Genomic DNA, 24,357 nt, shown 5'->3' on the forward strand with positions numbered 1-24,357 from the left:
GTGTAGTGGTCTGGTCTTCGGCGTACCTAGTGTCTTCTACAAGAACACTGTGCAGGCCACGCAGTCCTTATCTTTGTGATCTTCTGGCAGGCAGAGGTTACAGACGTCGTGTAGATTGCACTGGGCAAACTTGTAGTGACACTTTGGGCAAAATTTGAAAAGAGTATTTTCCATGGCCCATACCTTGCCCTCTGTTGATCCATGTGAGCTTGTTTTGTCAGTCTTTCTTGACGGAAAGGGGGAGTATCCGGAGGTCCTTACTTTTCTCTGCTGTCTTCGTAGTCGATGCACAGTGGTATCTTTTGTCGAATTCTTTGATTCTTTCAGGGATTTCATCCAAATCTTCGGACAGTCTCCCTCTGCTTCTAGACCCAACAGCGGAAAAAATAATCTGAAATTGGCTACCACGCACAGGAACTTCCGGGGCGCTGTTTGACATCACACAAGGGATGGACCTAGCACCAAATGGTGGTCGACAATGCCCCAAACAAAATAAGACAAAAAGATTTTTTTAAGACTATTCCGGACCCAACCACTAGATGGCAGAATAATGCACAGCATGTGAATCCAGAAAAGGATTCACGCTGCAAAAATACACACCCACACAAATACCCATATATACACATGCAGGCTACCTGTAGTGAAAGGAAGTGCTAATGGAGGGTGGAAAATAGGATGCAGAAGGTAAAGGTAAAAATCACGAATGCATACTTCGACGGAATACCTTTTCTTTCTTCGAAGGCAGCAATACAGGTAAAACCTCCACAAACTAAAAGGAAGCATAGTAGTGATTATTACTCCTGCATCTGACAGGTTATCATTTTTCATATCTTAGCTCCATCAGGTGTATGTGCCTTTTGTCAGGACAGCGGAATCCCAATATCCAATAAGCACACATACGATAAACACTCAGCAGACATATACAATACCAAGTCTTCTCTGTTCCTGCTGGAGGATAAATTGATTCTTCAGTGAATATTTAATGGTGAGTGCAAACAGTGCTCCTTGTTCCATGCTAAATTCCAGCTATGTGATAAACCCATCAAAAAGCACTCGTGGAAGGACACTGCAAACTAGTGAGGAATAAGCCAATGATTGGGCGATGTTAAGGTTTCCTAAATAGACTCATTGTCCTATAATTCATTAGGATCTGTGACTTTTTAGCAGTGTTTTTTTAATTGTATATCTGGATGAAATCTGAATTGTCAAATGCCTAAGCAAAGTCTGGAAAACAACTCAAGATAACAAGATATCAGAAAGCGCAAAGTATGCGCCAAATTATTAAATTTGAAGCCCAATATCAAAGATCCCCGGCTAATCTGCCACACCAGCCTATAACCTAACCCCTTAAAAAAAGGGGGTGGGGGTGTCGAGGGAATGAGAGGAATTAATGGACTTTTCTATGTTCGCATCCTCCCACAAAACACACTAAACCACAAGAAAACAAAACAAGACTGACAGCATATAGATCAGATGAGTGACTCAGACATTTTTCTGCCTCAATCTGGGCAGTTTCTAAAAAGAGATCACATTTTGCAAAAAAAGAACATTTGCAGTACAGAAAATACAGAAAAATACTCTTAGTAAGGACGCCAAGTAAACCAATTTTAAAAAGGTTCTTAAGAGCTTTTGCATGGAAAAAAGCCTTAAAAATACAGAACTCAGTGCTCCAACAACCTGTCAGAAGGAGCTGGATAACAAATGAAAGGACTGAGTGAACTGACACCTACAGGGCTTGATGGAACACTGGAGGTCAGGATGCATTTTAAAGTGCAGTGTTTCATTATCATTTTAACATAGCTGCAACCTGTTCATTTACATTGCGCTATCCTTCCACATTATGCACTTTACAAGATTAAGAAAGATTTGTGAAGGTTTTTTTTTTAAATGTCACTTTTCCTTCTTTAGGTGACCTTCAAAGGCTTTATGTATTTCTTCCATCCTTTAAGGTAAATTATTCGAATTGGCAAACAAAGCTTTTTTAGGCTGCTAAATTATAAATTTGTCATGAAGTAATGTGAAAATACAGCATAAAATGTCAGTTTGGAAAAAGTGTTCCTGGGCCGCCACACATGAGTGACTATTCAGTGCTTATTATTGTCCATGGAGATATCCTGTCAGAGAATGAAGTAATGTTTTCATCAAACGCAGATGTCTAGGAGGAGTCCACCATTCATATACCAGAATGAACTAATGGCCGAACTGTCTAAAAGCTTAAGACTGAACAGTGCAACAACCTACCTTGAATCTCCATATGGCTATGCCCTCAAAGGTCTTGAAGAGGCCAAGAATGTGGCATTAGGGCTCTTACTGTGTGTGTCTTTGCTTATTGTACACCTTGCCTGTGACATGAAGCAACCTTACTTCCTGTGCTCTTTTTAGTGCTTGTGATTCACCACCAAAGTGTATGCCCATCTGGTAATGTGATAATCTATTATCTTTGTGGTGTTCCAGGAAAACACATCAAAACTCCTGCAACCTACAGTTTAAGTGAATACCCTATTCATTTTGGGTGCAACACCAGGTCCTGTACAGAACATGTTTTCTACCACAAATGCAAGTAAACACACATGCTAATACATTGAAGAATCATCAACTGCATTTTTTTAATTAAAAGATTTAATCTGTGTTTGGACTTGGACCCCCTACATTCACAATATAATTTATGATGTTACATTTAAGAGCACATGAAACAAACTTTGAACAGTTACATACACAAACCCAGGTGAACGTGAGGCACTTACCCTCCCCAAAAATACTTCAGACCCTGCCTCTAAGAAAGGAATTCAGCAGCTTGCTTTATGCATTATGGCTTACACCAACCGTGTGCTCCCCGGGGCCAGGGTTTCAAAAACAGAGTAAAAGGGGGAGAGTGGTATGAGGAGAAATGGTATGGGTTGCAGGGCATAGACCAGAATACTGCTTCCATGTGGGATACAGGGTCAGGAGAAAAGCTGCAATTCAGCCATCAAAAACTGAACAAAAGTATTTAAAGTGAAATAAAATCTGTCACAAAGGTAGTTTCAGAATGAAGGACAAACTGAGTTCTGATAACAGCTTAACACAAAGGAAGAAACAAACAAAATTAATAAAAAAACAGTTTTTGATAAAGTGGTTTCTACTTTACAGCTGATATAATCTAGGAGATGGCAAACATGTCAAAGAGCACTGTTTCCAACGGTTAAGGTTGGAAATGGAATTTATAGTGGAGCCCAAATAGTTAACTAACAGAACACATCTCTAGCTATCAAAAGCAGGGAGAAAAATACAAGCAGCAGCCTTGTCACAACTGCTGTATAAGTAGAGAAACCACACAAAGCTGGAATTTATATACATATATATTTTTGTTTTTATCTAACATACGTCCAAACACTCAAGGAAAGGGCACAAATCCAGTGTGAGGCCTGCACTTCGACAACCCTAAGAGCCTTCTCATGCAAAATGAGAACACTGACAGCAGAGGAGTACCATAGATGTCATGCACAGGCCATGTCATGACGCAGCTGTGCTCGATCCAGAGGAACAAACGGAAGCCCACACTTCCACTGTGATTGGGTCATGCATTGCTTGTTAACCAGCTATGCTCTGTCCAGGGAAAACAGAGGCGCACACACACACACTCACTGTGATTGGGTCATGCAACGTTTCCTACCAATTTAATTTTCGAACACTCCAACCTTTGCACCGCTGACATTCTTAACTTTAATGGGGAAACTTTTTTGTTTTAAATGAACTGAACCTCATTTTGTGACCACTTCAACAAGCAAACTTCAACAGAGAATTCCTATGCTGAGTAATCTTCAATTTGGAAAATCTCACTTGTTACTAAACATTTGAACCTTCTACTTTACGCCGAACTCCTTTCTATCATCAGTAATGCAATTGCCACCCTTACTTCCTGTTTCTACAACGCATGTAATTAAGTATCTTTTCGAAACTTTTGGCAAAACTATCCTATTTTTATTTGCTTGTTTCTCTTAGGAAAAAAATACACAAAGCTCTCAGAAATCCAAGTGTATGTTCATTTTTTAGGTTACACTCCAGAATCCAGAGCTAAGTCAAAGCCAGTTAATATTAAATGCATTTGTCTCACAGGAATGATGTTCTCATCACACATGATTGCAAATATTTAGTGCTAGACACTAGTGATTATACTGCATGGAGTTCGACTTGAACCTGTGCATGGCAATGTTTAATAGTTCGGTGTTTCAGTTTATGAAGTCCAAGGTTCTCTTTTCTCACCCCCACCCTGCACCATATAGAAATTGGATTTTCCTTCTGTTCCCTTTGCAGATTCAGTCCATCACTACTTATATTCATATTATTCTTTTCTTGACTTTCTGTTTCTGGGGGATCTACTTCGATTTTCTTCTTCCTGTAAAAGTTGAAGTACAGAAGATTATTAAATACTTGCTATGAGGAGATCATAGATAGCAAATACTTCAGCGCTCATCAACAAGCATTTGCAAGGCAATATTTCTTGGCCGCAAGAACAAATTAATCTGAGATTTAAAAAGTCTAAACATTTGCAAATGCAATGCAAACCACAATGAAACCCCCCGTTAATTTAAGGACTTGTTCTGTGTTACATATTTCTTTGACTTCTATACCATCAGAAAACCTCTCACTTTTAGGGAACCCTGCAGCATTTCTTTTTAAGCAAAATTAACTTCTTGTTAACTAATGAACCATGTACCACACATCAGCTGCTTTAGAGCACCACCAGCAGAGTCTTTATAAAAATAAAGGGCACTGAGTCTCAAATGTTCTCAACTCTGCCAGAGAATAGCCTTCTCAGAAACGCCTCAACACAAGTGTTTTAGAAGAGGAAAGTGACTTCAACACTGCTCTAAAAAAGCACCTGGATGTCAATAACGAAAGCAAGAAAACTTCTATACACCAGATGGATTTTACTTCGGTTCACAGCCATCAGAAAACAGAGCAATAGGTAAAATACAGTTCTTTAGAGAAACTGAATGCTAACGCAAACATTCATGAGAAATACAATTCATATCTGTGCCATCAAATAAAGCAAAATAAGTGAAACAATATTCGACTTGAGGGCGTATGAAGACCGGCGGGACAACATTTCTCATCTCAAAAACTACGCGGTCTTGTGTCAATTTCAGATGCCCGTATTGATGTATTTAAGGAGGCAGGCCACCAATCTTAAAGACTGTAGACAAGTGGAGGATCCAGTTTTGATGCCCGGATTCAACCCCTGTTTGTGCAAACCAGATGGGGCATTGAACCCCGGGTGTGTGTGTGTGTGTGTGTGTGTGTGTGTGTGTGTGTGTGTGTGTGTGTGTGTGTGTGTGTGTGTGTGTGTGTGTGTGTGTGTGTGTGTGTGTGTGTGTGTGTGTGTGTGTGTGTGTGTGTGTGTGTGTGTGTGTGTGTGTGTGTGTGTGTGTGTGTGTGTGTGTGTGTGTGTGTGTGTGTGTGTGTGTGTGTGTGTGTGTGTGTGTGTGTGTGTGTGTGTGTGTGTGTGTGTGTGTGTGTGTGTGTGTGTGTGTGTGTGTGTGTGTGTGTGTGTGTGTGTGTGTGTGTGTGTGTGTGTGTGTGTGTATATATATATATATATATATATATATATATTCACTGAAAAAACCATAGGTTCCACACACGTTATAGTTAGGAATTAGCATTTAAAAAACCTTGCAAATTCACTTAAAAAACCATAGGTTTCACACGTGTTATAGTTAGCTGGACATTTCCCTCGTAAAAAACCAATGAAATTCCCCCGTTATAGTTAGTAAAGGGAACTATAACTCACGCGACCGCAATCCACTGCTGACGACGTCAGATATTACATCACTGTATTTATTCACTTATTTACCCATTTTTCTTTCCTTTAACCTTTAGCTATACATATTTAATAAATATTTATTTTACAGAAAGACACATGTCATCAGTGATGTAATATCTGACGTCATCAGCAGTGGATTGCGGTCGCGTGAGTTATAGATCCCTTTACTAACTATAACGGGGGAATTTCATTGTTTTTTTACGAGGGAAATGTCCAGCTAACTATAACATGTGTGAACCTATGGTTTTTTAAGTGAATTTGCAAGGTTTTTTAAATGCTAATTCCTAACTATAACGTGTGTGAAACCTATGGTTTTTTCAGTGAATTTGTACGGTTTTTTTTAAATGCTAATTTTTTTTTGAGATTTTGGTAAACCTATGTATAAAATAATATATGTACTATATCCTGCATTATGGAATGGTTAAATTTTTTTTAATGCATTTTTTTCCGTGCGCGTACGGTAAGCTGACGCTACGCGCTCCGTACGTCATAAGTACGGTGCGCTTACGTGATACGATGCGTGTACGGTAGGTTGACGCTACGCGCTCCGTACGTCATAAGTACAGTGCGCTTGCGTGATACGTATGTGACGTACGCGTACACGCATGCGCGTTGCGCGGAAGCAACGTCGCGGTTACGCAGGGGCGTGTAATGCGCATGCGCGAGTGCGTCTTACGTACGCGCTCCGTAAGCGTCACGTTTGCGCATGCGTACTTGTTTACGAGCGCGTACCGTAAGCTTTCGGAGCGCGCACGGTAGGTCATGTGATCCACAAAGAACACTTTTCATTGGTTGAAACTACTTTCAGTTCCAGAAACTTCCCACACCACACCCATTCCCCTCTTACTGCTTGAGATCCCGTAGGAGAAGGAGCTGAATTGACATTGAGATACAATGGCAGAGCAGCAGACCTCTTCTGAGAGTGAGCCTAGCAGCACCATCATCAGACAGAGAAGGAGGAAACAAAAGGATTCTTTTGTGTGGGAGTATTTTACTTTTCCAGAGGGGCAGAAAAAGGTCAATGCTCCATTGGTCACTTGCACACTTTGTGACCGTGTTTTATCTAGAGGAGATCCAAGGAAGAAGTATTCCTTTGGAAATCACTCTATGAAGAGACACCTTAGGGATAGACATCCCAGGACCTTTGCTCGACATACTGGAGAAAACTCTTCAGTAAGTCACCTGAGCCCAACCTCAGAAGCTCAGCCGAGTACATCCTCGGCAGCTCAGCTGAGCCCTTCCTCTGAGGTGGGAGCATCACCTTCTTCTGCTCCTCTACATTAACCCTCGATTTGGGAGGGTTGCAATGAAGTGTACAACGTGTTGTGGTCTTATTGTTTTTGGGGAGACCAGTGTTTCCCTTATTAACAATAAGATAGACCAGCACGTTTGTAGACGCTCATAATATTCCCATTCTTTCTTTCCTCCATCCCTGTATTAACCCAACGGCTCTTTTAAGAGCCAACCTTACCTCACAATTTTTTTTTAAGCTTTCCTTTTTGAAATTTTTTTTTTGCCGTGCGCGCACTGTCCGCGTAATAGTTACGCGAAGTTCGCGGAATTTCTCTTCGCGGAATTTCTCAGTTTACGCCGTGCGCGTACGCTACGCGCATTCGGCGATTTTTTGAAAAAAAATTAAAATTAATTTTTGCCCTTGGGGGTCCTTCTGGGACCCCCTGACAAAGGCTAGGGGGTCAGGAACTGTCCAGCCTGCCCCCTTTTCACGTTATCCACCTTTGTTTTTCACCCCCTCAGACTGCGAGAGACAAAATGGCGGCCGACACTTCCTGGTTTCGACCTATTCGAATGTTTACTGAGATCTAACAACCAATCAGAATCGCGCTCGTGCACGGCGGCGTGCGCGTACGGTAAGCTTACGGTACGCGCTCGGAGCGCGCCCATAGATATATATATTGATTTAAATGCTATTTTCTCAGGAAATACTGAATAGATTTACACAAGACCTTCAAAAGGCACATCCCTGACCTGAGGGCTACCTCTCTGCCAAATTTCAAGTTATTCTGTTCAGCCGTTCGGGCTGTAGCTCGGACTAAAGGTCCTATGGAAAAATGCATGGGGAAAACGCGTTTTGGGACCCCCCCCCTTTTTCTCAGCCCCCGCTTGACGAATCCCCCCGAGACTTTCAGGGTCGGAGCGGAGCGCCCCACCTATTTTGAGAATTTCGCGAGGATTCGTCAATCGGCGCCAAAGTTATTCCAAATAGAATGTTGCGGATTTCCTATGGAAACACGGTCCTAACTATAAACTGGCGACCGCCAGTAGAATATATATATATATATATATATATATATATATATATATATATATATATATATATATATATATATATATATATATATATATACACACACACACACACACATATATATACAGAGGGTGAGCTGTTATTGTGAGCTGCTGTACAATGATCCAGTTTTGAAATGATAACATTCTTAACTGTGTACCACTGTTGTTGTAATTTAGAGCAAACCTATGGGTTATGCAACTAACATTTTTTCTTGGGCCCGTTTTACGAAAAACAGAAACAAAACCAGGTTTCAAGTCTTTGTATTTGTGTAGTGAGGTAACATCTCAGAGGTTTGTGAGTATCAGGAGTTCCTTTGTGAAGTCACAACAAATGTGTACTTTGTGAGGCAGTAATTAGTGTTCTACTCATGTCAATAATGCAGTTTTGCAGTGACTACCTAGAATTCAGCCCCTGCGCTGTGTTAATATATGTGAAAATATGTTTAGTATAGCTGGTCTACATAGCCTTATACTGGGCCATGTTTAGTTTCACTTGCATAGCCCAAATTAATATATTATTACATCTGGTCCTGCACTTTGTGGTGGATAATCCATCTGCCTGCAGACTCATTACCTTTTGAATCATCTCAGGTGCTTGGATGGAACCAGAAAAGCTTCCACTGCTCCCACGCAGTGGTAGGTTAAGCAATCACGCTGACTATAGCACTTCCCTGCCCTGGGCATTATGATATGATGGATGGGGGAAGGTTGCATCACTGTTGAGGTAGAGAGGGGAAACCAGTTGCCAAACCTGTTTCCCTAGAGGCGTGTATCCATGAGGTAGCCACACCCTGGTGATGGGCTAGGGAGGTCTGTATACCTAAAAAGAGATCTCTCCACCTTTTGAGTAGGCAAAAAGGTGCATTATGGAATAGCCAGATGCTGCACTCCACAGGAAGTAGTGACTAGGTGGGAGGGAACCTGGTAGGCTATTGGCTACCAACTACATCCTACCCTCAGGGCATTTTCTTAGCATAAGAGGGGCACCCTCGGCACCCAGACCGCAGATCTCGAACGACTTAGAAGGAGCAAAGGACTACCCTGCTGTACCAAGGGACCAGCAATGAGAGCATGCCCGACTAGGACTGCACCTAGTGGCTAGCGAAGAGAGGGACTGCGCCTGCTGTGTCTTATTCAAAAGGAAGCTGTCCCCAGGGCCCAGTCAAGTCAAGCCAGCTGACTGGCCTCCTGTTGCAGCACAGGAACACAACAGTTGAAGCCTGCTGGGGCAAATTGGACTCTCAAAGTCTTTGATCTGCTACCACCACTGCAATGCAGTACCGAGGCCCAAGACCCAATGCACAGAGTGGCACCAGATTTCGCGGACCCAGTGAGTGCTGTTGGAGAGTTGCTGGGACCCTCAAAAGGAGAGTTATTGACTTGGGAAGGGTTGAACAGTGACCGGGACAACAGGCAGGCTAGTGGCAACTGGACTTCAGTCAGACTGTAGAGGACTTGGTGGGACGTCAAGCCTGCCATCAGGCCCCCCTCTCTCTCTTTATGTACTGAAGACCCCCCCCCAGCCCCATCTTCAGCATCCTTCAATCAGGACCACTCTGTAAGAATCCATGGCATCGCAGATAAAGTGCCTGGAATTGTTGAAGGACTACTGCTCCTGTGAAGGAAACTGTCCAGGAGGACCTTGCTGGTCCCTCTGACTAACTCCCTGCCAGAGTTGCCCACCCCAAATACTTCTAACCAACCGCATTGACACTTACCAAAGTTTTCTTTGAAAAACGTTCTAAGTGTCCAATTCGTTGACTTTGCCAAAGCTTGTCTGCGGATGAGCGAAACTGTACTGATTTATTACTGCTTGCAAAATCTTTTTCCCTGGAACCATCTGGTGGATCTTTGTCATTCTAGTGTCTAAATTCTTATAAAAGGACAACTTTAATAAATTGGTATCGTATTTGTGTTGTCAATTTACTTCTTTTGGTACTGTTTAAATGCTTAACATTTGTTCTTTTCCATAAGCCTTGCTGCTCAGGACCACAGATACCCAGGACTGTGTTGAGGGTTTGAGAGACAAAACCCAAGGGTCCTAAAGGGGTTAGTCAGTGTATTACACTGTGAGGTTGCACTAGCACATCATATAATACACCTCATTTCCTCACAAGCTGCAAAACTACTGTGAATAATTTCTGGAGCTACATGTTGTGCATTGACTGTAGCAGTTTGTACGTTCTGATGTGATGTAGTGCTACATATAACTTGTGTTTGCAAACAGGTGCTTTAGAACTGTCCCACTGAGGGTTTGTGCGCATCACTACCTTGTCCCTGTGAAGTTAAAGGTATGGTACTTGCGAGTGCTTGCAGTTCACCGACTCGGCGCCGTGAAGTTTTGTTTACAACCTTTAATTCAATGCTGTGCATTGGTTCAAAGAGAGGTTGCATGATTTGTGTAAGAACAATACTGGGATTTCATGTAGGTGTAGTGGCTGATCGTGGTTGTGATATTTTCTGTGCCTCCTCCAGGAATCTCTCGATGACTGGTGAGCCATTGTGGCTCTAGAGTAAGCTACAATGGCTGCTAGGTGTACCTTGAGCGAGGCACATGATAACCCTTCAGAGTAGATTGGTGGGGTATTATATCATGGTTGTGCTGTGTGCCCAGTCATGATTGGGTGCAGATTTTATGCCGAAGGGCAGACCTTTAGGAGCGTTGTGGTGTGCCACTGCTTGAAAGCTTTCCATTTTACAGTGTAATACCACCTTGTGGAAGGTCTTCCAGCTTTCTGTATCACCTCCATGGAGCTTTCAGGCAAGAGGAGGTGTCCAAACTAACTCTTCAGGAACTCTGCTGCCAGGCTGAGTGTGTGGGTCAGGGCGGACCGCCCATTCTCCTGCTTTGTTAGCAAGTCTTGTCGCATTGGCAGGATTATTCTCCTGCCCTGTGACAGTGCTATTAGATTGGAGTACTAAGTCTGTTTTGCCCACTGCGGGCAGATTAAGATTAGTGTCATTGTTGCTTGCATTGGCCTATTACTAGGCGTATCAAAGAAATTGGTGGAAAAGCATATGAAAATGCCTGACCAGTCGATCAAAAAATAATTCTCCTGCACTTGTTACTGCACTTTGTGTTCTCCTGTGTTACAAATAATCTATTGTTTGTGTTACCCACTTCTTGAATATCATGTCCACCACCTCCTGCTTTAGGTCCCACTTGTGTGAGATGATTGCCTGTTTACTGAACCAGCCTGCCTGCATTCTGCACACCTGGTAGGCGTATCATGACCAGGGTGATGTGCCTCTGAATGGCCCATGTTCACATCTCCTGCGCTAGAGCGGATAGTTCGTAGGATCCAGTCCCTCCTTGTTTGATGGAAGAACATCATGGTTGTCATGTCTGTCTGCACCAGCACAGTTTTCTACATGATCTGTGCCTGAAATGCCTTTAGTGTAGGAGTTCCATCATATTCACATGCTTCACCGAGTCCAGAGGGATGCATATACCTCAGATCCATAACACGTTCATGTGAGCTACCCAGCCAGAGTACGAGACATCCGTTGTCATCCTGACTAAGGAAGTTAGATTTTGAAAGTGTCTGCCCATTGTGATGTTTTGAATGCTCCAGCACTGTAGTTTCTCGTGTACTTTGTCAGTTACAACTGCTAGATCTTCCAAACTCCCATCACTCGTGATCATTGCTGGACTGGTCTCATGTGTAGCCTTGCATTTGGGATGAGGGAAATGCAGGAGGCTATCCTGCCCAACAGTTCCCCCACGGTCTAGATGCCCCACAGAGTTTGCCCATCTTATAAAGGTGTATCTGATCTATTAGTTTGTCCATTATCCTCTGAATGGGAAATGCTCTTCATTATTTGCGGTTTAGCCAGGTCTTTTTTTTATATGGCGTTGGGACTGACTTTTCTTTTTTATACATTTTTTATTAAATCATTAGCAGTTGATCATGGCACATAATACAGCAAGATGATACATTCACATTTGAAGAGACCTTGACACATGTTTCAAGAGTAAAAGGCAAAAGAAAAGAAGACTAAACATGAACACGTATCCCTCGGGCCGCATTACCCCTAGCCAGAGGAGAACGAAGAAGATGAGAAAAAGAAAAAACAAGGCAGTAGGTTGGCAGAAGAAATAATGAGAAAAAAAAAAATGAAAAAGAATCATATGGGAGAGAGAAAGAAATGAGCATTAACCAAGGGGAGCCTAAATATTATACAAAGAGCTGGTGCCAGAAGTGTTTACCCTATCCAGCTAGTAATTGGCGCCCATATTTTGCTCCCCATTTCTAGTCTCCTATGCCCTTTCAGTCTATATAAAGCAGATTCCATGTTATAAGTAATTAACAACCTGGCCCCCCAGTTTATGAATGTAGGAGAATCAGGGCTAATCCACTGAGAGGTGATGCATGTTCTTGCAATGGCCACTGCAATAAATACCAATCGGATTTCAGATCTAGTCTGGGTCATACTGCCCTGACTCCCTTGTATATCCCAAAATGATTAAATCAGATGTTATTGATATTGGCGTGGCGAGGATCTGTTTCAGGAAAAATTCAATGTCTTGTAGGTATTTGGCAAGATTGGGACAGGCAAAGAACATGTGAATCGTATCGGTAGCCCCCCACACCTACTGCATGAATTACCCCGTGAATTACGCACGAATTACTCCGTGGGCCAGCCCATTTAGAAACCTTCCCCGGGGTATAATCTAAGTCAAAAGCAGACATAAAATGTTAAGTCCGCAGGCTGCCAGTTATTAGAATCTGATTGGCTAATTCCAAAGACGCCTCTAAGTCAATAACTTCCTGGCCAAACTACCTCTCCCATCTGTCATTCTGGATACTTAAATCATCAGGGAGACCAGCCAGCAGCGTTTGGTAGATTTTCCCAATCCGGCATCTATTCCCTATTATGTCAACCAAGGGTATTTTTCCCAAATTTGCGCCCGCTTGTAGCACAGTTTTACCCAAGAAACGAAAATGAAGCAATTTGGCCATCGCAACAGACACCCCCCAGAACATTAATTCCTAAATCCCCCCAGCTAAAAGTGATTTGATCTTGGAAAATTGGCGGTAGAAGTCCGTATGTCGAAAAAGGGGTGTAAGCGTTGATGTTCGAGATACCAAACCACTGCCGTATCTTTTTCCAGATAGAGTAAGCGGATTGAATGATTTTAAATTTGGTCTTTTTATAATAACTCGGCTCTAAAATTTTAACTAAACATTGCCCAGCATCCTCGCCAAGTGCTACTTCATAAATAGTTGGTCTAACAGCTTCGGGAACTACTGCCTTAGCCCCGGGCAGCAATATCCCCATATGGTATAATAGTGCTGCCCAGTGATATGAGGAGGAGGCTGGGTAAACCCCCAACCCCCCCCTAAGTCTTGGTAAGATCATCCATTTGACTGCCCTTCTGGCTCCACGATATCCCCATAGACATCTAACACACGCCCTTTCAGCTCTGGTGATACAAGATGCCGGAAATTCTAAGGGTATGGTCCGAATCAAGTATAAAAATTTGGGAAAAATCATCATTTTGATGACACTGCACCGACCGCACATTGAAAGATGTAAATGGTCTAATCTCTCGAGTGTCTTATTGATGTTCCCGATTACTGACTAGATATTTAGCTCAGGTATATGCTCAACTGATGCCATAATCTTAACTCCCAGATAAATTGCTACAGAAACAGTTGGAATATCTTCCATGAGCGAGGTAGCAGAGTGTAAAATCTGGGTTTTATTGATATTTAATTTATATCCCGAGACGGAGCCAAATTGCTCCGCTGATTAGTTTACTGCCGGAAGAGCTGATCTTACATCGGTCGTGAAAACAGCAATGTCATCAGCATTCGCTAATGATTTATACGAGACACCGTTAACCATGACAGCTTCAATCTGCATATTTGCATCCAATTTGTTGAGAAAAGGATAGATATATACTGAGAATAATAGCGGGGAGCAGGGGCATCCCTGCCGGATTCCTCTGCTTATGGCAAATGAATTGGATTCCTGTCCAGATATACGGATACGGGCCTCAGGAAGTACATAAAGTGCCTGTACTTTTTGAATAAAATCCTTAGGTAGGCCCTTTGCATGTAGCACCGACCAGAGAAACCCCCAGGAGACCCTGTCGAACGGTTTCTCTGCATCCAACAGGATCATCCCAAGAGGTGTCTTCGTGGCCTGAGCCCAATCGAACAAGGCTATGGCGCGCCTAACGTGGTCTGATGCATCTCGACCCGGGATAAACCTGTGTTGGCGGATGGTAACCAATGGGGTAATAACCTTGCCCAACCTTAGGGCATTTATTTTAGAATAAATCTTGCTATCAACATGGATCAAAGAGATGGGTCTTTATGATGATGGGCTGAGCTCTGGTTTATCTTTTTTCTTTTAAAACTACTATGGTAGTTTTACGCCAAGAATCAGGGATCTGGCCAAGTTGAAATAAAGATTCAAACTCGCTTCGAAGAGCTTGCCGGATAGTACGGTAAAATTCTAAAGGTAACCCATCGGGACCGACAGCTTTGCCTGCCGCCAGAGAGGTTATAGCAGGTTCGACCTAATCACCTGTAATCAGGGCAGATAGCATCTCACTTTGTTCCGGGGTGATCTTCGGAGTTTCATAATCCCGAAGGAATTCCTCCCCAGACGTTGCTGCTACATCCCTATCAGCAGTATACAGCTCCTGATAGAAATCCTGAAAGACCTTCAAGACCTCTACGGGCGAGTCCTGAATCTGACCCGATTGATCCTTAATTCGGCAAATTCTATTGGAAACTCTCCTTTGTTGCATACGTTTAGCCAGCAATCTACCTGTGTTTCCCCCAAATTCGTATATGTCAGCCCGGTGCTGTGCAAATTTGATAGCCAATTCATCCCCATAATCATTGATGTATTCTGGCTTTCACAACCGCTATCTGCCGCTGACACTCACCCATTCCGAAGCTGTGCCACCCACCCATTGATCTTCTCCTTTACCATCCTCTTGTCGGAAATGAGAGAAGCCGAGGGTCTCACCCCGTACGGACGCTTTAAAAGCATCCCAAACTATTGTTTCAGATGCAGTGCCCTTGTTTATACTGAACAACTCTATAATCCATTTGGCCATATGCAAACAGTATGACTGATCTAACAGTAATTTCCTGTCGAATGTCTAGGTCATGGGAAGTTGTAGGGCGCCACTCAGTGGCAGTTCAATTACTAACGGATTGTGGTCTGATACTATCCTAGGAAAAAGCTCAATATTAACCTTTTCCACAATTTGATTGGACACAAAGAAATAGTCCAAACTGAAAAATGTATGATTAGGAGCTGAAAAATAAGTGTACCCCGGCTCCGCCTGCCTATGTCTATACCAAGTATCAGCCAATTCGTGTTCCCTAATAAGTCCCCGTAAAGCCCTGAAAGTCTTGCCCTTTCTTTCCTGATATGGAGAGTTACTAAGAAGATTAAAACTGTTGTTCTGATGGATATTAAGGTCACCACAAAGGACTACCGGAGAGGGCCATAAACAATTTCTACATTTAGAAAATTCAGGATTTCTGTATCATCCAGGTTTGACCCATACAAAGAGCAAATGGTGAACGAGATGCCCTCAATTACTGCTTCCACAATCGCGCATCGTCCTAGCGTGTCCTCCTTGGTTCGCTTACTAATTAAAATACCATGCCTGGCCAAGATAGCTACCCCCCGTATGGTCGTAGCTTGGTGAGAGTTTGCAAGAAGATCAAGGCTCAGATCCTTTAACCACCCACAATTATTCCAGGGAGTATGAGTTTCTTGCAGGCACAATACAGCTACCTGCATATACCTTATAAGCTTGGCTAGCAAGTCTCTTTTTTTCCTATTGTTAAGGCCACAACTATTTAAGGAGCAAATTCGGATATTACTTTTCCTATCCATCATCTTTATGAAATGCAAATAATTTAGAGTAATTCACATAATACAAAAGTTTTCCGAGGTAATACCTTGACAAAATGCTTATAAAAGCTTTCCTGTCCCGATGCTGACTATTGCCATGACTGTACATATGAGAATGACTGCACCCCCCCACCCCACCCCCACACTCCGAAACCTCACTCAACTTCTACCAGAAGCCCCCCCCCACGAGGCATGGGGACCAACGGTCCCTGGTGATGCTGAACTAAACCTCCCCCCCCTTCCACCAAGCTAGACCCCCCCTCCTTAAAGTGTGTGCCATACTATATATAGAAACAGAAACTGAAAAAGAAAGACCATACATAGATTATCGAGCAAGAGGGGGGCGTACCCAAGGTTCAGAAATAGGCTGCTTAATCATCCCTTCCAAATACAATACAGAGCACATTCAAATCACAGACTCCTGGGATGACTACAGCGAAAGCAAAATCTTTTGCTTGAATTTCAGACGGAAAATAATGCTTTTGCCCCTGAGAAACCACCTTCAATTTAGCAGGATTGAGCAAAAAGACCTGAGCCCCCTTTGCCTGGAATGCCGGGATTAATTGACGCAATACCCATCTCTTTTCGACTGTCAGCTGACAGAAGTCAGGCCTCACAAAGAAATCTCACCCCTTACCCGCCCTTTTCCGATCTGGCCTGGCTAAATCATACAAGGCCTCCCTGGCCAAAAAATATGGAGACAAATCAGGCAAGCACGTGTTTGGCTATCGACTTGGCCCCCTTTTTTTCGCTGATTGCTGATTAAAGGGCAAACTATGGGCCCTTTGCAATTGCCTTTTCCAGTCCCAATGTCGAAGTTCTGGGAAAGCCTTCTCAAAAAGTTCCATCACGAACTGGCGGACATCTGCAACCTCCTTACCCTCAGGAATACGCCGGGAGACCCCATTGTGGGTAGCTGTGCGCCTTAGAAATTAATATAATAAATAAATAAATAATAAATACCCAGAATTCGCAAATTGTTCCTCCTTGACAGATTTTCAAGGCGAGTCAGTTTTCAACAATGTATTGGATATGTCATGGTATATCATGATATGATATGTAACAATGTATTGTAATGTGATGGATTGCATAGACTCAGTCAGATTTTTCTGTACTGCCAACTAGTCTTCCAATTGAGAAATTCTGGTCTCTGCCTCTCCAATTCTTGCTGCAAAATCAGAACACGTCTTTGCAATCCTGCATATAGAGTTCTGAAGTTTCCGACACGCACCTTGAGTCCGGGAACTCTCGGCTCTTGTTTCCTCACGATGGGCCATAATAGACTGATATATCGTAGAAAGTGTGATTTCTTCAGGGTCATTAGGGTTGAAGCTAGCCACTCCAGGTAATGCGGCCCCTTCCGGAGCCTCCTTTCCTTCCAGATTTGGTGAGAAAGAGTAGTCCCAAGTCATTGAGCCAGCTGCACCCTCGGCCTGCATAGAAAAGGTAGATTGAACTTTTAGTTTTTTAACTGTCCCAGGATTTACCATGGACTGGTTACTCTCTTCCTCCCAATGTAGGCTACTGGTATCACTCTGTTCCCCAGCCCAGTCTTTTGCTGCAGCTGTCCTCACCAGAGGAGTTAGAGTGGTCTGACAAGCAGTAGAATTTGTCAGCTACATCCTACTCCCTACATATTGGTAGGTTATCTTCCATCCGGCCAGCCTCCCTATCTGGGTGAGTCCGATCCAAAGCCCCATTTGCCTGGCCATTGCTTGAAGGAACTCCATCTACCAGAATGCACTGGCCTTGCTGTTCAAGTGTTGAACCGTCTACCACCTCATGGGGGAGCACGCCTGTCATGCTACCAGCCTCCCTGCTCCCACCTGGGAGGCTGTCTGCACTTGTACAATCGAGCCCTCGATCCAATATCCCCCCCATCAGTTTCCTTTTCTGCAATCTCCCCCTGGGTCGGCTCTGTCAGCGGTATTGCAACAGCCAGAGACACGGGGGCAGTTTCAGGAACGAGCAGAGAGGTACCGATTCTCCCAGTGGCTTTAGCCCCTGCTGCCAACTTGTTTTTCACGGTTTGCGCCTTCAAGCAGGAACCATCTGTTTTCCACAAGTGACAGCGCCATTTTTCCCCTTGGGTTGTTCCCCGGAGCCCGTCAATCCGACCGGCGTCTCCATGGCAGGGTGACTTCTTCCGCCATCTGGGCTTCCTCCCTCTCAGTCCGGAGCGAGTTTCCCCAGACTGCCAAAGCCCGCCGGCAGCCCCCGCACCTTGATGCTCTTAGTGGTTATCTTCGGTGGCATTAGTGAAGCGGCACCGGTGAGCAGAGCAGGAGAAGCTGTAGGAGTGTAGATTTTACAAGATGGCGGTCGCACCAGCGGCCGAGTGAGCGAACCACTAACTCCTTCCCTGCTCAAACGTCTCCCTTTCTGACTTCGGCCCGATTTTTGTACAAGAAGCAGATGGGGCTGTAAAACTTAGCAGTGTCCTTTGTCTATGATTTGGCGATCGTGGCTCTGGCTGTGGGTGGGGGGGGGGGGGGGGGGGGTGTCCCGCTGCCCTGTAGGTTGGGACGGACTTTTCTTAATGTATGTAAAACTTTAGATTGTGCAGGGTTTAAATTGTGATTCTCCTGGCAGCTATTGAATGATCCTGCCTTTAAAAGCCAGTCGTCCAGATAAGTGTACAAGTATCCCCCCTACGTGCGACACCACTGTGGCTAGGCATTTTGCAAATAAACTTGCCATAGATTATCTGCCAAAGGGAAGAGCTTTGAACTAGTAGTGCAATGACCTTCCAAGGTCTTTTACGTTTTTGTTCATGGCAATGTTAAAGTATGAGTCCTTGAGATCTATTGTTGCCATATAGTCTCTTTTTCAGGTGTAGTATGACCTGAAGAGTAGCTAGCTTGAATGTTTTCGTTTTGATGCATCTGTTTAAGGTCTTGAGGTCTAAAATGGGTCTTACAGTTTTGTCTGAATTTGGTACTAGGAAGAAGACAGAGTATTCATCCTGCCTACTCTCGGCTGGAGCCCTCTCTATTGCTTTTTTTCACAATACAGGACTGATCTACTCTTTTAAGCGGTTTTATTCTTTGGAGTCGACTGGTCGTCGTTTGATGTTTGAAGGCTATTTTATCAGTTCGATACAAATCCCATGACAGATAATATTTAAGATCCATTTGTCTGTATGATGGAACTCCATTGTTGGAGGAATCCTGTGATCCTTTTACCTCCCGACCACCAGTGTTAGATGTGTAGAGTCACTTATTGAAAGCTTGTGCCAGTCTTGGAGCCCATGCACTGCCTCTTGCTCTCCCTTGAAAGGGCTACCATTGCATGTAGGTGTACTGCCATTGAGGGGAGCCCCTTGTGGGGGTTGGGTGGTGGAGGAAGGGTGTCTGGTCCTCCCCACTGCTGGTTGGTCTTGTTGCAGAGGCATCCCTGAAAGTTCCTCTGAACAGTAGTGCTCGCTTCTGCAGTCTGTCTTTTTAATGCCCTGCAGGAGCTCATCAACTGAGGTTCCAAAAAATGTGTCCCCAGTGAAAGGTGTAGTGATGATAGCAGCCTACACCTCTGTTTAAACCTAGACACCCCATTAGTGTTTTTTTACTCTGGGTGTATTTCCAGCAAAAAACAGGACCCAGCTCGAATTTCTTTAAGCTTTACTGCATACTTGTCTGCAGCCCTTTTCATGACCATATTAATATGTGGCGAGGTCTTCTGGTGAAGAAGGCTTTTAAGGGTATGTGTCCGGCGAGTGTCTCAAAGTCTTGCCATCACAGATCCATTTAATGTTTTAGTGCTGAAGACGTCCGTGTCTTATTACTTCTCATTGCACCCTGCATAGGGTAGATTTCCCCTCCAGCGGCTATGGAGTTAGCAGAGGTTCAAATATGCCAGCTCCAGTTCTGCTTGTGGGAAGGCCTTTTCCTTGAACAGGAAGAGTAGGGATTCTGTACTGTGGGAAGCTGGCTCTGTACATACTATACCAAAGTGAGGTATAATATGCAGAGTCCAGCAGAACCCCATAGGTAGACAGAGGTAAAGTTAGATAGCACCTCACTCTCTATTTGTGGTAGTGTGGTCGGGCAGTATCAGAGGCGTGTTAAGCAGTTGTTGTACACAATCAGTCAGCAAATGAATGAACACACTCAAAGACTGAACTTCAGACCAATTGTTTTGTATCAAAAATTCTTTTAGGTATTTTATTTCCTAGAACCGAGCAAGCCTGGCACAGGTAAGTGATAAGTACTTTGCAGTAAATATACAGATTGTAACAGTTTAGATTGTAATTGTAAATGTACTTTGATTTGATTACAGTAGTGTTACTGATAATGCAATGCTTTTCAGAATGCAGTACATGCATTGAATGGGATAATAGTGTGATTGGTTTTGAGGTAAGTATTTGGTAGTGGGAGTTGAGGTTCTGGGGGTAGACTCAGAGGTACCCCAGGGTCAAGGATGCACTCTAGTTACACCCTCAGCGGCACTACAGCGGCCGGGTCTAGAGTGCTGAGGTCCAATGTTATCCAATAGGGGATAGGGGGCCTCCGGTTCGTGGCTGCTGGCATGGTTGTGGGAGCAAAGCTTGTGGACTTTAGCTCAGGGCAAATGGGAAAACAACGTAGCCCCAAAGGTGCACCCTCAGCGGCACAAGGGCGGCCGGGGGCAGGGTGCGCTTTCGACGTCGGGCGCCCTGTTTTCAACGGGGAACCTCCGGTTTGCAAAGGCACTGCAGGCTTGGGGGGGGACAATGGTCTTCTGGGTGCGACCACCACTTCGAGAGGTAAGTTGGGAAGTCAGGGGTTGGTTAGGCACAGTCTGTTTGGGCACACAAGGCTGTGGGGCGTCGGATGCAGGGGTGCTTTTTGGGGTCGGATCTACTTACCAGCTCCTGGTTGCGATTGAGAGGACCTTCTGGATTCAGGCTTCAGGCGTCTGCTTGAGGCAGGCCAGTGGTTGCCGGATCTCTGGTCAGGATCGCCCAGGGGACCTCCTTGTGGTGTTTTCCCACTCTAGCTCGGGTCGTGGACGGCGGGTGCAGAGTAGGGCAGATTCACGGTGTCTGGCCGGAGCCAGAGGTTGCAGATGAACAAATCTGGTGTTCACGGGAGACAAAGGTTTAGTATTTAAGGCAGGCAGGTCTTCTGGGGTTTTTCGAGGTTGCTGGCTGCAGGACACACCGGGATTTCGCAGGAACCGGTTCGAGGGGGGAGACATGCCGGTAGGTGCTGGGGCCACGTCAGTGGGCGTCTTCCTCTTGTTAGCTGCTGCACGGCTGTTCGGTCCTCCTCCTTCTTGTAGTTTCTTCTTGTCTGAGGAAGCAAGGTTCAGGGGTGCCCCTAAATACTAGATTTAGGGGCGTTACAGGTAGTAAAAGGCAGGGACCAATGGGTCCTTTCCCAGGGGTGGGTACAACACCTATTATGCCACCCTCCAGTGGGAGGGGGGGGGGGCACAAGCCCGTCCCTGGTTGGCTCCTTCAAGATGGTGTTGACTGAGTTGTGCTTCACCTCGCCTCCCCACCTGAGGGGTGGAGTTGGCAGAGGAGGGCACACCTCTCCTCCTCACTTGTTTTTCTTGTCCGTTCTTCCGCCCAAAGTGGGGGTCATAACCAGTGGGGACCAGTTGCTGAGAGTAGCAAGTGGCCTGGGGAAGCTCACAAAAGCGGCAAGCCTTTGAAGCTTCCCCTTCGAGAAACCTGTCCATCCTGGGGAGGAGGCTTGGCACCTCGACCCAGGATGTGCATTGTTTCAGGCCCCAGAGAGCAGCAGGCTCTCGACCCAGGGATCCAGAAACAGGTCTGGTGGTGGCAGCTGAAAGGAGACACTCAGCCTGGACACTAATCGAAGGTTAGTTTTCAGGGGCCATCTCTAAGATGCCCTCAGTGTGCATTTTTCATTAAATCCCACACTGGCATCAGTGTGGGTTTAATGTGCTGAGAAGTTTGATACCAAATGTCTCAGTCTTCAGTGTAGCCATTATGGGGCGGTTGAGTTCGTAATGATAAACTCCCAGCACCATATACTCTTAATGGCAGCACTGCACTTACAATGTCTAAGAATAGACTTAGACACTGAAGGGGTACAAGGCTCATGCACCTGTACCCTCACCACTGGTATAGTGCACCCAGCTAGAGGGGTGACTGACCTATGCCATGGCACTATGTTGCAGACATGGCACACAGATGTGGACAAAGTGGATGAGGCCACTCAAGGCTTTCTTTAAATGAAGGTGTATTCTGCTTATTAATAAGTGAGCAACCCGTGCTTTGAGTCCTCCGGCGTGTCTCGCTTGGAGATAAATGGCAGCGCGTCCTCTCGACCACAGGTCGAGGAACACAAATTAATTGTGCAGCGTTAATTTAACAATGAAAAAGCACGGGTTGCTCCTTGCTAACTTAATAAGCAGAATACGCCTTCATTTGAAGAAAGCCTTGCGTGGCTTCTTTTGTTTTTTACTCGGACGTTTCCCGATCTTAAGTATGTGAGGCAGCGAGGGCTGCTCCTTGCAATATCATTAACAATCAGAATACGCCTGCATTGAAGCTCGAGTGGCCTCCTACCATTGTTTACCTGAGTTTAACGAATCCGGATACTGAGGTTGCCTACATTGATTGATTCAGAGGCTGAGTGCGTGTTCCATTATCTCTATCCCCTCAAGAGAAGTTCTCTTTAAAGGCTGTACACAATTGGTTTAAAGTCCTGATAAAGACCCCTCGGTGATGTCACTCAAATACACATGTAATCAAGGGGTCGAAAACGTCGACGTTTAACATACAAGCGTTGTTGCCCAAATAGACATATTGGAGATGTAAATCATTGGCCGATTTATGGTTTTTTCATCGTAAGATTAACGCTGCACAATCAATTTATATTCTGTGTGGTATACATGTCATATATAGTTTGGAATATTGCATTGATATGTACTATATTTTTTCAGTCACATTTTATGTCACGGGCAATGTAATTTTTGTTTATGTGTACATTGTGTGTTAGTTCTGTTTATCAGGAATTACATATGATATATGACTTCTTTAATAACTGATATTTTCTAAATCAGTTGAGTTTTTGTCTATATATATGGTCAGTGTTGTGCTTTGATGAACCATTAGTTGATGGCCCTACCTTTGTGAGGACACAGTGATAACAAAAAAGGGTCTCTTATGTGGCAGAACCACTGTTCATATACAGTATCTATCCCCAAGTTCTGCACATGACTGGGTTACTCCATTGTTATTATTGCTCTACACAGAAGAGCAGATGATGCAGAAAGCAAGTTGGGCCATAATAATGTCCGCTTCCTGGAACTCTTGGAGGGTCCAAGCATGGAACTCCTTCCTCAAAAAATGGCCGATTTCTCCAGTGTAGGCACGCAAGGTCCCAAGATTCTTCCTTGTGGAGAGGGCTGCCTGGTAAGCAGTCTTCACCAGGGGTCAAGCTGAGCCCTGTAATTGTGAACTGAGCCCCCTGTTGGGAGCTCCTGGACTTGTCCCACTCTGCAGCCTGTTTCTAGGTGGCCCTCCTCTCTTCCTACGGTGTAGTACGCAAGGCTACCAACCCCTCTAGCACCTCTGCATCTGGACACCCCAGGGGAGGTAAAGCGGAACTGCTGGTGGTTTTAAAGTCCAAACAGGGACCCAGAGATTAGATTGCAAATACCTGTATGCAGTATATGTTTCTTTCTCCACAGGAAAGAACTGCAGCGAAAAAACTAATTTGTGTGACATTTTTACATACCTGCAAATTACGAAGTTCTTGGTGTTAAAATACATATAAAAATAACTTATTTTTCTAAATTGGTTTCGAGTTTCTTCATGTGTATGCCTCATTTAATGACCGTGTGTACAACAAATGCTTAACACTACCTTTTGATAAGCCTAAATTGCTCACCCACACTACCACAAGGGAGAGTATTTGGAATTATAAATGTAAGTCCTATAAGCCAATAAGGGTCGTCTGGACTTTCTACATAGTGTACCTCGTTTTGGTGCAGAACATAAAAAGCTAGCTTCCTACAGTGAGCTAGATCTAAGGTCAATAGTACTCAGGTCATCAAATACATTTTTGGTTCTAAATACAAGGGCAACATTGTCAGTTTCCATTTTCGCTAGATATCCGTTCAGCTTTAACCATATTCGAACATGCAACTAAAACATTGGCGATTGTGCCTAACCCAATGGATTACCTTGTTTTTCAGTGAGTCTCCATCTTCCCTATTGTTCAGTCTTAACTTTGGGACATTAGTCATGTACACTCTGCATTTCCCATTCATGGATAGGCCTTTACTTCATTGCTTTGTGGAGTGTTGTGAAGGGTTGGATAAAAGGCTCCTTGCATAAGGGTGTGTTTTACACGGTATTCTCTAAGTTGATGTATATTGTGAGGTTCTTTCTA

The 24,357-nt window shown here is 44.2% G+C and overlaps 1 protein-coding gene across 1 annotated transcript in view; it reads right to left on the reverse strand.

Annotated features, from left to right (window-relative positions):
- Positions 1–2,629: 2,629 nt before the first annotated feature.
- The window catches only part of CANX (calnexin), a 499,168-nt gene continuing 477,440 nt past the window's right edge, over positions 2,630–24,357 (reverse strand). The window contains exon 15 of the mRNA XM_085617760.1: positions 2,630–4,375. Within this exon, the coding sequence (XP_085473886.1) occupies positions 4,322–4,375 (54 nt within the window). The 3' untranslated portion in view covers positions 2,630–4,321. The remainder of the gene's footprint in view (positions 4,376–24,357) is intronic.

This window comes from Triturus cristatus, chromosome 7 (assembly GCF_964204655.1).
Source record: "Triturus cristatus chromosome 7, aTriCri1.1, whole genome shotgun sequence".
Classification (NCBI taxonomy): domain Eukaryota; kingdom Metazoa; phylum Chordata; class Amphibia; order Caudata; family Salamandridae; genus Triturus; species Triturus cristatus.